The sequence below is a fragment of the Bacillus rossius genome, chromosome 14, assembly GCF_032445375.1.
Source record: "Bacillus rossius redtenbacheri isolate Brsri chromosome 14, Brsri_v3, whole genome shotgun sequence".
Classification (NCBI taxonomy): Eukaryota; Metazoa; Arthropoda; class Insecta; order Phasmatodea; family Bacillidae; genus Bacillus; species Bacillus rossius.
Window position 1 is genome coordinate 13,754,077 of NC_086341.1, and position 16,123 is coordinate 13,770,199.

A 16,123-nucleotide genomic window follows, 5' to 3' on the forward strand; every position below is an offset into this window, starting at 1 on the left:
AGTTACGGACGGCAGCCATGCTACTGTCACCTTAACGTTTTAATCGTCCTATCCTCAACATTAATTGCTGGGTCAAGGTAAAGTGAGCATGCTACTGATATTAATTAATGGCGGACAAGATAAAATATGATATAAAATACAAAATTTTAATCAAATGTTATTAAAACATTTAAATAATATTTTTTTTAAATTAGGGTATTAAATTTAGCGTAAAATATTTACTATTGATATTTTTATTACAATCAATAATATATTTATATTTTCCGCGTACATATAAGATTATATTACAATTCATAAGAAATTTCACTGAAAACATTTATTATATTCATGTGCTTCTGTTTTAAGTTATATAAATAAGTAATACAATAATTTTTAATTTCAATTATTTACATATCATTGTTTTACACACGTGGTTCGTAGTTCTCTTCATGTGCAAGAAAATTAATAATAGCAAACTTTAAAACATAATTCTAAGAAACTTGCTTGTAAACTGGATTTTTTTAAATTATTAAAATGAAGTTTTACTCATAAAATAGATATCTGCATAAAAATTGTATTAGTATTATAATCTTGGCTTCAATTGATAAAAAAAACATTAATCAATGTAAAAACCAAAAAGAATAGTGCTTAGTAATAAAGGATATGTGTTACTTCTTTGAAAACTGATTTTTTGTTTTGTTTTGTAATCTGTGGTTGCATTCTTACGTGTTAAAAGAGGACATAAAGCTGTGTTGACAAATCCTCTTCCCTTAAATTTATTTTGTTAACAAAAAAAGCTTAGAGAATGCCAAGCTAAGGATAGTGTTGTTTTAAGAGAAACTGAAACACAAGGCTAGTATTTTAAATGGCGAAAGTTGGTGAATAATTCCTTTTAAACTGAATTTAAAAAAGTTAACCGACGATTGACTGCAATAACTTGTAAAAACCTGCAAATGAGAATTGTTCCGTTGCACCCGCTCCCGTGTCGATGCATAGCCAATACATAGGTGAGTCAACTTGTAAAGTGCTTTGATAACTATATGAAGAAGTCTTGCAGGTTAAAAGACTTTTTTTAGGCATTTAATACAGCAGAAACTTCAGTAAAGCATATAACTTTTTAGTTGCTTGGATGTACGAACATTTTAATGAGGTTTCTTGGCTTGTGGATAGTATCCGCGCCAGAAATGGAAGATATCACCAATGTTTCATTCGAAATTGCAATCGCCATCATTAGGCTACCGAAATGTTGGTGAACTCTTCATTTTCGGAACTAATAAAAGCAACAAAACAAACGAAATTAAGGCTTGTGCCTACTACTTACGAAATTGTATACCACAAACTAAAAATTCGAACAAAAAAAATTATTTTTTCAGATATTATAATATTTTTCTAGCGCCGAGAGTCAATAACAACAAATACAGGGCGAAGCGACAACCAATATTCATAATTGGTCTTCACGACCCTTCATTGCAACGGAATTCAGAAACTGGGACCCCAGGATGGAGCAACATCCGTACGATCGTTGATCTCCACGACTATTTCCTGCAACGGAAATAAGTAACCACGACCGCAAATGAAGCAACATCCGGTGTACACTGATGGTCGCCAGGACCTTTAAGCAGCGGATGTCACAAACCAAGACAGCAGGATGAAGCAGCATCCAATATAAGTACATCGTTGGTCTTCACGACCCTTCATTGCAACGGAAGTCAGACACTAGGACCCCAGGACGGAGTACAATCGTTGGTCTCCACGACTTTTTCTGGCAACGGAAATAAGAAACCACGACCGCAATTGAAGCGAAATCCGGTGTACACTGTTGGTCGCCACGACCTTTTCCAGCAAACGGAGGTCACAAACCAAGACAGCAGGATGAAGCAGCATCCAATTCAGCATGGCCGATTGAGGGATATCCTCTACACAAACATCGCTGTTAAAGAGGTGTCAAGGAAGCAGCATCCTAAATTATTTTACTCATAATATTTTGTGTGTTTGCACGCAGTTTCGAATCCTTACTAATATAATAAATTGCGAAGTGAGTTTGTCTGTGCGTCCTTCTTTCACGCAGCAACGGAGCAACGGATCGACATAATTTTTTTGCATATAGGTATAGTTTATGGGCCGGAGAGTAACACAGATGAAATATAAATGTGAAGTTCTATCCCTAAAAGAGTGAAGACCCTTTATTGCAACGAGAAGTCAGAAACAAGGACCCCCCCAGGACGGAGTACAGTCGTTCGGTCTCCGCGACTCTTTTCTGGCAACGTACGGAAGTAACAGCCGATATCCGCGACGCTGGGCAGCGACAACACGTAGTACGGCGGCAAGAGGGAAACGACGTCGGGACTGACCTTGGGTTCCCGCGCAGGGCCGCGTGGTGCAGGGCGTTGAAGCCGTTGTTGTTGGTCAGCATGATGTCGGCGTTGTGGTCCAGCAACAGGGTCAGCATGTCGTCGCGCTTCTTCGAGATGGCGTCGTGCAGCGGGGTGTCACCCTCAGAGTCCTGCAACAGCGACCGATAACGTGCGTCCCTCGGACCCACACAATGCAGGACAAACAATTTGGTTGTCTGTAAAGTCGGTTTACCGACGATAGTTTAACGTGACAACGTCATAAACAAAACATTGATGAAATGATTGCATGCTTTTACGACTAAAATTGAATCATTTTTATTGAATTATCACTATTTTGTACGGATACAAAGAAGTAGTGAAATTAAATCTACAATTTAATTGATAAATTTACTTTTATTTGCACTCATTAATTCAAATATGTTTATTACTTTAACGAAGAGATTATTTTAACTGTAACTTTCATACATGTTTGCTATTTAACTTCTTCCAATCTGTGTTATTCTGTTAAGGATAGGACGATGATAGGAAAAGGTGGAATGGGAGTGTTTCAAGTTTAATGTGCCTCGAAAAAGTCAAATCGATGGTTGTTCCAATCGAGTGGAAGAGAGATAGATGCGGCGCAGGCGTACAATGAGCGTAAAGGGACAATCAGCGTAACGGGACACTAAGTCATCCTTTTTCGTGCGTGCAGCCGGCGTTTTTATTAGACGTTGTCACGTCAAAAATTAAAGTTTGAAATTTCTAGCAAGGGAGGGGAGCAAACATCTCCCCGAGGCCTGACTACCCAAGAGATCCTGGTTGTGTTTCGAGCCTACTTTTTAAAGCATGAGTTTACCCTTACGCCTAACGATAATATATTTCATTAGAAACCTTGCCGCTTATGCGATACGCGCAGATCACGTTTACAGTCATCACAACGATAACTTTTACAGTATTTGGATTTATTTTAATTGTAGGTTTAGGAAAAAAAAATTATGAGCAATCGGGAATAGGTTAAAAAAAGATGACAACCTCGTTTCCTTGGTTTCTCTTGAAGACCCTGATTTCAAGAACAAATTCTTTAGACGCTGGCTGTCAAGCTATGTTATTTTTTCCCCTAGTAATATGGTAGCACGGGAGTCAATAGTTATAAAAGTAAGCGTAACCAGGTATTTTTTCACTACAAAATCTGACCGCTCATTATACTGCAAAAAGATATGCCCGCGTTAGTGATTATTTCCTTGTGTTTGGCGACCGTCTGCAAGATAAGGCATTGCCATATTTGGCCGGGCCAGTCAGGACGTGTTGGCCTTCGCACTGGATGGCTGGGATTCGTGTGCCGACAGTGGATATGCAACTGAAAGAAACTCAACCAATCACAGAACAAAGACGATGCTACGGTGTTTATAACACAGTATCGAAATATTTTCGCGAAAAATACATGGCTCTACCACCCAGCAGTCATCTACGCGAACTTATAAACTACAAAGGAAAAAAAAAAATTGTTCTTTACTATTACAAATAATTCGTTTGGAAACTAGTAGCCAAGAAATACTTTGTAAGTTTGTACAACACACTGGTATTGTTTCTTTTTTTGAACAATGAAATACGTTTTTCTTCATAAATCTGAGTATTGCTTACAAACTGGCGTACAATTTTATATTTTAATCTATGTGCCATTCAAACTTTAAAAAAAAAACATGGAAAAGATAATCAGATATTCAACAATTCGACTATATTTGGTTTTACCGTTAATACTGGAAAGCTATTTTAGGGGAACCGTTACGAATAACTTTAACTGCCGGAGGTACTGGGATAACACAAAAACACAAATGTCTAGGTAATAATCCCAACCTATTATTATTACTGCGAAATTTTACATGAATACATCTGTTCCATTTACAAAAAAAACTACAGTGAGCAGACATACATACCAGAACACTCCCCTCGGAACCAACACACGTCACGTGGACGTCATCGCCGTTAATTCGCGGGCGAAAGTGCGATGCCAACAGCGACCGAACAATGCCCGCTGTGAAATATGCCGAGCATGATAAAAATGCATCGCGCTGCGAAAACAATGAGGCCGCGACCGGGGGAGAGACAAAAAACTTAGTCACGTTTAATAATTATCACGATTAACGCGCCGGGTACGATTTTATCCACAATTCTCCACCACCCACCATCCCTCATTAAGCCATTAAACGCATTCCGAAACAATTGAGAATACGAGCTGGAAACATAACTCGTACGGTGCAGTTGTAAGATCTGGTGCATGCAGTTCAAAACCGAGTGTGCCAACTGTGTATTATGAACACTAGATTCCAATCTGTTCGACTAGAGCCCATCATTGCCTTAGTTATTTTTTTACATCCTTCAAATTTCTTGTTTAACACTGAAAAAAGTATTTACCAGAGATTTGTAACATTGACCCTCGGTAACAAACAAATTCATGTGTTCTCATGTTTCAAATCATATCTGCCAGTAGCCAGTAACCTTTAAACAAAAAAAGTTTCAGTTCTGCGATCCATTTTATTCTTATTAGTAAGACAAAAATAGTTTTAAAATGTAACTTTGGAAGTTAATTACGTAAAATATATTAAATATTAATTTTTAACGTAATTGTGAAACGGGTACAATTTTTAACATTTAGTGAGCAAATAAAAAACACCATAGAATATTTACCATTTTATTAAACTAAGACGGACTATTCTAGTTAACACTAAAAGAGACCGCACTGTTTTTTTTTTGTTTTGTTTAACAGGAAACTAGAGATGTGAAGTTCGTACAGATTGTATTATTGTATAAACGAAATGTTCAGACCTGAACCATCGCGAATTGGACCAAAAGCTACACAGTTTCTCTCTGGGTGCCGCGGAAAATATAGGCGCACATAAAACCTCGACCCTACCATAATTTCGACCCCTTCACACGCTTTCCTGGAAGAAATGGGGCTGTGGCTGGGGAAAAAAAAAATACATTTATACAATTTTGCCTCCCAAAAGACCAAAAGAAAATATATGTTTCCTATCCGTTAGAGTTACGATTAAAAACACGTAGCTAAAAATATAGATACTATTGTTCATTGATACTTTAACAAGTATAATAACTCATGTAAGAAGCCTAGCCAAAGAGGTTACGAACATTATCAACATCTTTTAAAAGCTTAAAAAAAAGATATTAGTTTTATTTTATTTACGGCAGAATACATTTAAGTTTTTAAAAAGCTATCTTGGTAGAAGATTTTTTTTTACATTTTATTACAAAAAAACCTACACATGGTTCAAATACTCAGATGATTTACTCTATTTCTGAAGTAAATAGAGATGGTAACTCTACCAAATAACAAACACTGTGTACAAGTACTAACTTTTCAAAAACTAAACCACGTGTGAAATTTAACATGGCCAAACTAGCTCATATGTTGACAGCATGATTAAATAAATAAAAAAAATATGGTCAAAAAGGCTCGAAACCTGTATTTACTTATATGGCGGAGAAATGAAGATTAAGGTGTAATGCAAGTCCCTTAAGTGCTTTCAAGAATCTGTACAGGTTTTTTTATGTCAAAAAATTACTCCGAAAACACGCATTTAAGCCATTTTCACTGTTCTAAATCAAAAGTTTAAAAATTTAAATCCGAAATCCAAAAGTACTTTTTCGGCCCTCAGCGAATTCTTTAAGTGCTTTTCGTAAGCACATCTTGCGTGGTAAGCAAATCACTGTTTTTCCTGAAGCTCTGCGCACCGCGTGCGTGTGCCCGGGCAGACGGGCGGCCCTGAAAGCGTAGACCCAGAAGGGGCGAAACGGGCGAAAGGAGCGAAGGAAACACAAATTAAATACGGGAAGGATCGCGGCTTGAACACATTTTGCGGGCGCGTCTGTTCCGGAGGCAGCTTTGATCAGCTTGCCTCGACTAATACCGGCGGAAGGTTCGCAGACGATGGGTGCGCGGCGGTTCGAGACTTCAAAGGCCGGCGGCGGCGCCCCCCCCCCCCCCCCCATGCATCGGGAAAGAGCAGAATAATGACACCGCGTGGCGAGGATTCAATAACAGTGACGGTACAAAGTGGCGCCAACAGCCCAGGCCCAAAGCGACGGGCCAAGGAGAAAATTTCCCCGTTCTCGACACCACGGTAGACTCCACCTCCGAAGACGGCGGCCACAATATAAACAATATAAAACACCCCCTTAATGCATCGGTAATGTAAAAGAAGGGGGGTGAGATGCGCCCCCCCCCCCCCCCCCCACTATCTCTCTTTCTCTCTTTCGGCGAGTTTCACTTTCTTCTCCGGCGGATAAACTCGTGTCTTGGAAGCAGGGAGTGTTTACCTTCGGTTCCTTTACCACCACCCCGCAAGAGTTTTCGGGCGGTCTGATACATTTCAACGGACGAGGACTCATCAAACTCACCAGTATACAGGCGACAGTCGAAAGGCTTATTCCACCGCCAACACAGCATTCAGCATTCCTCTTTCTTCGTTCCCCCCTCCAAGTAGAACCTTCGTCTTTCGTTCCCCTTCCTCCGAGGGTGAAAGTCCCTCCGAACGTTCTTCCGATAGCTCCCTGGTCGACGTCGGAGGGAGGGAGGGAGGGAAGCAATAACATTTACACAAAGATTCCCCGAATGGGGTTTCATTTACATCAAAATGACTTGCGTCGCAACGGCGACGGAGTCGGGTAGAAAGGGGGCGGGCGGGCGGGCGGGCGGACGGGTGCCTCCGCGAAGATACTCGACAGCAGCGCTCCAAAGCGCCGCCTAGCGCGGAAACGACAAGGCGACTACGCGGTCGATGATCGCGCGCGTCCCACGATACAGACTTTCGTTCTGGGTTTAAAACTACACCTTTCAACGTTAAATTGGTTCATCGAAGACTGTATTGAAAAGGAAAAAAAAAAAATGTGAGCGAGTCTTTCAATACTCGCCAGTGATGTGTAAACATCTAACTTTGGTAAAAAGAAAAAATTGGTGAGTTCTCATGTTGTTCATAAAATACTAAACTCAGGAATGAAAATTAAATTAGAATTCTTTAAAATAACTCCCATCGTAATAAATATACTGACAAAAAAATTTATTCGCTTTTCAAGTACATGCCAAAATTTCTAGACGCGCTCGCCGCTAGAATTCGCTGCCTGAATCGTAAACGTTTTTTTTGCCACCATAAAAACGCAGATTAGCAATCAGCACACAAAACAACAATTTTAAACTATTAGAAACGGCTCCGATAAAACACCGGCTTTGGACCTGATTACCGACAAGGGATTTTATTCAAAACTGTCGATCTTGTTAAAATTCACTAAACAGTAAATACTATAAAGTTTCCGCACACATTTAGAAGTTATTCGAAATTATTATTGCATAATTAAAATAATAAAACATTTTAAAACTCATATTATAACACTAAGAGTATGCAATTTTGTTTATGGTTAAACAAATGAAGTCGGCTGTAAATAATTATTACAAACAAATTTTAACCTAATTGAGCTGATTCAATATTATTATATCATATTTTTATATTACAATGTTATTAAAAAGAAAAAATTTCCAGTGACGAGATTCGAACCACATACCTTGATATTAAAAAGCGCGCGCTTTACAGCTTTTTTTTTTTTAAAGATGGTTGGCACACAGGCAAGTCTTGACAGTCACCAGTGTGCCAATCATCTTCCCCCTTAACGATGTTTATTTTATGTCACCCCGAGTCATTGTGAAATTGTAGGTGTGATTGTGTATTAAGACAACACAAATTACATCCATGTCTTACCCGGGATTCGAACCCAGAGCCCCCGCACCGTTGCCCGGTGCGTTATCGACTGCGCCACGGAGCCCGTTGACATACTGCAAGGAGAATATGTATTAAAATAATTTTACAGCCAGTTTTTTAAAACTTGAGATTGCTTTTTACTATGACTAATTTATTTTACCAAAATATATTCCAGGGCAGTTTCACTATCATAAAGTTTCATTTGGCACAGAAATACGTTCTGTAGGAACCCTGATGTTCGCGAGAGTGACTATATACGGGTTCACGTTGCTACACGTGGATCCGCCATCTTTGTGTCACATTTCCGTTCTCCTACTTCCGTTCCATTTTAACGAAATTACTCCTAACAAATGGCGTATACCGAGAGCTGAGAAGCTCTAGCGATGGACTGTAATGCGATGGACAAACTACCCTGGCGATCACCCGTATTGGCAATGCTCTCTCGCGGTCATGTGGCAAATGTCCACCAGTTGTGGTCCTGTCATGAAATAGACAGACGTAAGAAAGTTGACGTAGTTGTGTTTGCTTACACGCAGAAGGAGAAGAAAAAGCTTTCAAAGTGTGTGGGTTCGTTCCATTTTAGAAAAAAAAAGGCAACTGCATTTATATCATTTTATTCTCATTTTCTTGAACCAAGGCCAGTATTCCAAGACACGAAAATAAGGGTTTAAGTATTGAAAAAGCTACAACTGTTCCCTAACTGTATTCCCAGTGCACGATAGGACACGGCCAGTCCCTTATTTTTTGGGAACGAATTTTTATGTCCTATACGTAGGGACCGGAAAAATTCGCGGGCTCAATGACTTGTAGGATGAACTCCATAGTTCTACGTACACTCGGTCAAATGCCACCCACTCATTGGCTGCTGTCTTGTGAGACGTCTCAACGTAGCAGCCTGTGATTCGATAAAGCTTTGGTTAGGTGTTTCTCATTGGCCCAGAGTCATCCAGGTGAGTTGGGAGCAAATAGCAGAGGCAGCACTGAGGTATAACTATTTGTATTTTAGCCTATCGCGAAATGAATTCGCGAATTTTTCTGGGTCTCTACCTATACGTTGCCGATCTGTTGCCCGAATTCCGCGAATACGAAGCGCAGGGCTCACTTTTTCGTTGATTTCGTCCAGTAGGCGGACCCGTGTCTGGCGCCATCATCTCATATATTCATTTTTGAGATCATCGGCGGACGTACCAAGCGTGTTGGTGTGCCAAATGAAACTTTATGATAGCGAAACAATCCTGGAATAAATTATGTGCACTTTAATGACCATAACAAGAAAATGGCACAACTTAAAAAGTACTTGATAAATTTAGAAAGGCGTTTCCATTTTTGGGCGAGGGTGCTGCTATCTCTAGTATTTTTTTCTTTCTCAACATTTGTATCGATGGTTGTAAAACGTACGATAGAATGCGTTGAAATAAGTTTCTAGGCTCACGTAGGGTACCAATTATTAAAAAACAAACATTTTAACAAAAAAAAACCGACTTCAAAATAAACAATTCCAACACAAAATAACATGCACTAAAAAGTAAAAAAATAATTGTGTATTCTTCTACAACTTAATAATCAAATTACTTTTTCTACTCATCAATATGTATGTACGATCTATGTGTTTACCACGCAAGAAGGTAGGTAGGTACCAACCCACTTCAAATATAACTCAACACATACCTATGAATAACAAACAATGATCAAAATGTTTTATAGAGTTCTCCTAAGTAAAATGAAATGAAAAATATTAGACTACTTAAAAGTCAATCAAATTATTACGATAATATAATGTAGTTACAATTATTGTTATTTTTGGAGTCGGTGTCAGCCAAGTATGCTAGTTTATTTGTTTCCTTGGCTGACACTGACTCCAAAAATAACAATAATTGTAACTACATTATATTATCGTAATAATTTGATTGACTTTTAAGTAGTCTAATATTTTTCATTTCATTTTACTTAGGAGAACTCTATAAAACATTTTGATCATTGTTTGTTATTCATGGGTATGTTTTGAGTTATATTTGAAGTGGGTTGGTACCTACCTACCTTCTTGCGTGGTAAACACATAGATCGTACATACATATTGATGAGTAGAAAAAGTAATTTGATTATTAAGTTGTAGAAGAATACACAATTATTTTTTTACTTTTTAGTGCATATTATTTTGTGTTGGAATTGTTTATTTTGAAGTCGGTTTTTTTTTGTTAAAATGTTTGTTTATTTTTTTCATTTTTAGGGACTCTGAAGTATTATTTATTTTATACTTTTTAATTTAAGTTCGTAAATATAAATACAGGTATGAAATGTTTTTTATACTACCTCTTGAAGTCACGTTTAACCAAATTAAATTAAATTAAAATAACAAACTTTAAAAAAAATGTTGCTATTGCTAATTAGCGCCATGGCAGGCTCCTAAGAATTGAAGAGTTCCGTTACTTTGTCATGGATCCCATGATCAGAACCTAACTAAACTCTCATTAAAATACCCTTGAAGTACGTCTTTTCCAATAAATAAAAAAATTATCTAAATCGGTTGGCGTGATATTGAGTTATTCGTCCTTTTGTCGCGCACACATTTAATGAAAATTTAAGACTTATATGGTTTTCTCATGGATGCCATTGTCAGAACTGGACCAAATTTAAATGGGACCACACGGGAAGCACCAGCTTTCAAATGAAAAAAGAATCATCAAAATCGGTTCACCCAGTCGAACGTACTGAGGTAACAAACATAAAAAAAAAAAAAAAACATACAGTCGAATTGATAACCTCCTCTTTTTCTTTGAAGTCGGTTAAAAAGATTGCCGATCTGTTACCTTACTGGGAGTCGGGTTCACGCTAAATTTCAAAGTGCAATACATAGTTTCTTCATAAATGACTATTAAAACAAAGAATATAAATCAAGGCTTTTGAAAACTTGTGGAATCAATGAACTGGTTTTTCTGACATGGTTAGGTAAATATTACGTGACATTTGTTATTTTTTGCTGGAACCATATTTTTTTTAAAAAACGAGAGAAAAAATAGGTTTATAATTGACAACATGAATAACAGAAAAAAGGAGGGTTGTCTGTAAAGTCGATTTACGGCCGATAATTTTACGTGTTAACGTCATAAGAAAGCATTGATTAAAAATAGCATACTTTTTATTTTTCAAATATTATTTACAGTTTTAGCAAATTTAATTTAAATAATTTGTTTAAATATAATCACGAACAATTAGTTTAAAAGCCCGCCTTAACCTGTTTGATATTATAGAAGATTTTCTCGCACGGTGGTTGGCCGGTTTTTGCACGCTCGGCTCAGGCGGAATGTGACAATGAGTCAATCTTTTTCGTGCTTGCAGCCAGCGTTCGTCGATTTATAAGATGTTATCACGTCAAAAAAAGATGAATTTTATAAAGGCAGCAGCAACATTATTCGTGTGAACTATAGTATTAAATTATTAAGAAGTTTATAAAGATCTAACATTGAGGAGACCTAATCTACTTAATAAAACTATAAACACAACGAACAGCTAAAACCGGTGGGTCTTGAAATATGACATTTTGCATCGTGGGTCCTTATATAACGTAGCTGAGCACTAAGGAATTTTAAAAGTTCGCCCCTTGAAAGGGGATAAATAGGGGAGGAAATTTTGTATGGAAGTTGGTCAGTTTTCAAAGTTATAAATATGGAAATCGGTGTTAGGCTACTGTTTATAAATAAAAGTAAATTGTATAAACGTTTTTTTTATTAATTCGTCGAATATGAGTATCAAATACTTTTTCATCGGGAACTCGGCTAGTAAGTACATAAATTTTAAACTTTTTTCACTGACCCCAAGCAAAAATTGTTTTCTACCTCGCAAGTCACGCGAAACACATTAAGTTTGGAGCCAGTTTTTCGTTCTTTACCTTCTGCGTAAATTGTTTTTCCGTCCGCAGGGGGCCCTAATTTAAACCGTGTGGAGTAGTTTCCCGCTCGCATTTAAGCCGGGCCTTTCCGCGACCGCAGGCAGAATCTGTTGTTTCGGCTCGTGTGTGTGGATCGTGGGTATTACGGAGGGGGAAAAAAGGGTGGTAGGGGGAGAAGCACCCTTTTGCATTTCCGCGCAAGAGATCGGGAGTCCACTACGCGGTAAAGGAGGGATGAATCGTTTACGCGGTATTGCCTATTAATGTTTACCTCGTGCGGGCTCCAACCCTCCACTCCCCCCCCCCCCCCCCCGCCCACCGCAACCCTTACAAACTCTTCCAACAACGGACTGGGCTGGTGCGGAAGTTGGTTGGTGTTCGCACGGACCTTCCTTCCTCTTTCCCCGCCCCCCTCCTTTTTTTTTCCACCTCTGGAAATATACGGCTCGCAGATATTGCCCACATAAAGCGCGCAAACAAAGAGCTAAATAAATTAAGCTCACCCCCTCCTCCCCGCCATTCGCGGAGAAGAGATAAAAGAATTGGGGGGGGGGGGTGGAGCGGGGAAAGGAAAGGAAGGAATAACTTTCGGGGCGCGACGGAATAAAGTGGGGCGGTTTTCGGTGCCTCCCTCCCTGCAAGTGGCCTTTCCTAGTGTTTATGAAGGAGGTGTGAGAGAGGGAGGAGTGTGTGTGTGTGTGTGTGTGTGTGTGGTGCGAGAGAGACAGAAAACGGCACTCATCTCTCTCTCTCTCTCTCTCTCTCTCTCTCTCTCTCTCTCTCTCTCTCTCTCGTGTTTTAAAGAGGCCCACAGGCCGGTGACCTATAGTATTTCTCACGGTTAGCTTGCAGTATAGAGTAAATTGTGCCCGCACCGCTTTCAGATTATTGCTACCCGGCTTGTTAACACTGGAAATATTATTTTGTATACCATAGTTAATTAGTAATAATGACTTTTCATATTTTTATGTGTATAAAATTTTGCTCTCGGTATACGGCATTTGGTACGAGTAACTTCGTGAATAATGGAACGGAAGTCGAAGAACGGAAATGTGAAACAAAGATGGCGGGACCACGCGTAGCCAAACAAACCCGTGTACAGTCACTTTCGCAAACATTAGGAGACATACTAACAGTTTAGGTATACCAAATAAAAATTTATCATAGTGAATCTACCCCGGAATATATTCGGAAAACTAGAATTGTCAGAGTAAAAAGTAATCTGTAGTTTTAAAATACCAAAGAAAACTAGCATTACATATTCTCCTTCTAATTTCGAAGTACTTTACTAGCCCAGCGGTAGAGCGCACGCTAGATAATTTCAAGGGACGTGGTTCAAATCTCGTCACTAAAGAATTTATTTATTTATTTTTTAATATAATATTAGATAATATTTATGTTGAATCAGCTCAATAATGTTAACGCTTGTTTGCAATAAGTATTTACAGGCTGAATTCAGACGTTTAAGCAAAACCAAATATAATACAAACATATATTTAGTGGTATATGTATTTTAAATTTTTCATGTTATTATTTTAAAAACGCCATAGAATTACCTTCTAACGTGTTCGGAGAAACTTTATACTATTAAATGTTTACTGAATTTTAATAAGCTGGACAGTATTTTAATAAAATTCCTTGTCGAAAACCAGGTCCAATCCTGGGTTTAGGATTTGATAAAGTCTTTTTCGCTTTTAAACGAGCCGTTTCTAATAGTTTAAAATTTCCGTTTGTTTTGTACTGCCATTTTCAGGTAATGGTGACAAACGACGTTTACTATTCAGGCAGAAAATTCTAGCGGCAGGCGCAGAAATTAAGTCTCTGATTCGCGTCTTGAAATTTTGGTAGGTACTTGAAAAGCGAATATTTTATTGACCATCACGCTTGCAATTATTTTTACGAATTCTAATTTAAATTTCGTGTCTAAGTTTCATATTATAAGTTCATTTGCAACATGAAAACATGAATTTGGTAACATCAATGGCGAATTCTAAAAGACTCACTCGCTTTTTTTTTAATTTTGCTATTTGTTGACTTTTCACATACCATAAAATAGTGTCTAATGGCAATATTACTACAGTTGCAGTCATTCTTAAGGAAAGAATATATAATTAAATGCTAAAATCAAATTATTATTTCACAGTAGAAACTATTTGTAGCAGACGCTCAATATTAGAAAAAAGGCACTGGATTAAATCACGTGTTTGCTAAAACCCAACCAAACCTGTTGATAGTACAGGAAAAAAAATGTTTTCAAATAAGGTTCAAACAATTTCTAAATAGTAGGTATGTACCAGTATTATAACCCATTCCTCCAACTATTATTCTCAAAACAACACATTATGTTCGGTAACGAACACTCACGACCACGTGAAATTGCTTACAGAACATCGGTGGCGGAAGGCTACTTTTAAGAACTTAAAATTTTGCTCAAAGCAGCAGTTTGCGGGAAGGAAGGGGTGGCGGTGGTACTACGGAATTGGTGGTGAATGGGCACCATAAAAGCGGCGAATTTTGTGAAACACTCGCTCCTCGGACGTTTGGGTGTGGAGGGTGTCCACATTTTGGAAAGTCAGGGAAAATTAGGCGAATGTATTTGAAATTATGGAAAAGTCTTGGAAATTTTAGGCGGAAGTGTCATGATCCAGTCTGCATTCACCCAGACTGTGAAAGCGAATTTTTTTTAGATGGTGTTTAGTGCACAGTCATACTCACCATAAAATGACATATCAAAGATCTGTTCGAAATAACGTGAGGTGAGAAATATGCCAGCTATGGAAATGGTGGAGGCTGGATTATATTTCTTTCAGAAGATTACAAAATAGATAAATTACTTTTTTTTTAAAAATCCGTCTTGAAATTTGTAAGTTGGGATATGGAAAAGCTAGGGAAATATTATTGCAGATTAGCAAGAGTCACCCTCGCCTCGTTCGGACAAAGCCAGTTCCTATCCAACCGGAACTAGAAGTCCCTTCGAAGGTCCAGAACCATTTGGGACATTCTATAACATCCTGGAACATTAAAGAACATTCTCAAACATTATGGAACCTTCTAGAACATTATGGCCGGCAAGACTTAACCACTTCGGAACTCGATTCCCATCTGCGAACCCAACCCCTGCCGTTCCTTAACCTAAACCCATCTTCATGGCTGGGGGATGCAGGGTCATCGCACCATGTAACACATATGGAGCTGCGGAGTTATAGCGACGCGTAAGGGCAAACCACGCTTACGTATTATACTATATATATATATATATATATATAAAGAGAGAGAGAGAGAGAGAGAGAGAGAGAGAGAGAGATTTGTTATGGACACCCTGGTGTGTGTTTAAATTACGACACGAGGAACCAGGGAGTGAGAGACTGTTAAATGACGACTATGCAAATATCTGCGAATCACAATCCTCCGCAGATTGCGACGACCAATCGGGCTACGACCGGCTTCCGAATTCCTGCGCGGTGTTACGAGGGAGGGGGGGGGGGAGGGAGGAGGTGGTGTTTGTTCGCAAAACGAACACGACCGCGCCGTCAGGACAGCTAACTGCACCCGAATCCCACGAAGAACCAAATTGTCAATGTCCCCCGCTCATTCCACCCCTTGTGCGTTTCCTCCCCATTCCCAGATCTAACAAGGTTCGAAGAGGGGAGGCTGGTGAGTAATGCGAGCAATGCTCGGGGGGAAGGGGTTGGGGGGATTGATAATCGATGTTTTTCGGATGCGATCGGACCATTAACGCGAGAAGCGAGCGCCCGTTGGAAGCGGCCATTACCCTGACCGGCCAAGCGACACACACTCGGATAATTCCCGGGTTCGATCTGTCATCCGCATTGCAAATGTTTACTTTTTTTTCCCCCTCCTTTTTCGATGGGTGGATTTGGAACCATCGAAAATTCCACCCAACCCGTTTCCACGCTAATTCGATATTCCGCAGTGCCCAGCTTTTTAGATACTGCCTTATGCTCTACGGCCGATAATCGAGATTAGCCTTGGAAAAGCCTGGGTCACGTGACTTGTGCCACTGATGCTCTGTCAATGTTTCGCAGACAGCTTCACGCAACTGTCTAAAGTTTAGTAAACGGGTACTATTTTCTAGAACTGTCATATTTGAGATAATTCACAAGTCATACACAGAAGGAAAAAAAAATTGCTATATTACA

At 38.9% G+C, this 16,123-nt stretch overlaps 1 protein-coding gene across 2 annotated transcripts in view; it reads right to left on the bottom strand.

Annotated features, from left to right (window-relative positions):
* LOC134539166 (E3 ubiquitin-protein ligase MIB1) overlaps positions 1-16,123 on the bottom strand; it is a 1,057,197-nt gene that overhangs the window by 821,482 nt on the left and 219,592 nt on the right. For both annotated transcript variants that reach the window (XM_063380944.1, XM_063380945.1), the window contains exon 11: positions 2,331-2,482. In XM_063380944.1, coding sequence (XP_063237014.1) covers positions 2,331-2,482 — 152 coding nt within the window. The remainder of the gene's footprint in view (positions 1-2,330; positions 2,483-16,123) is intronic.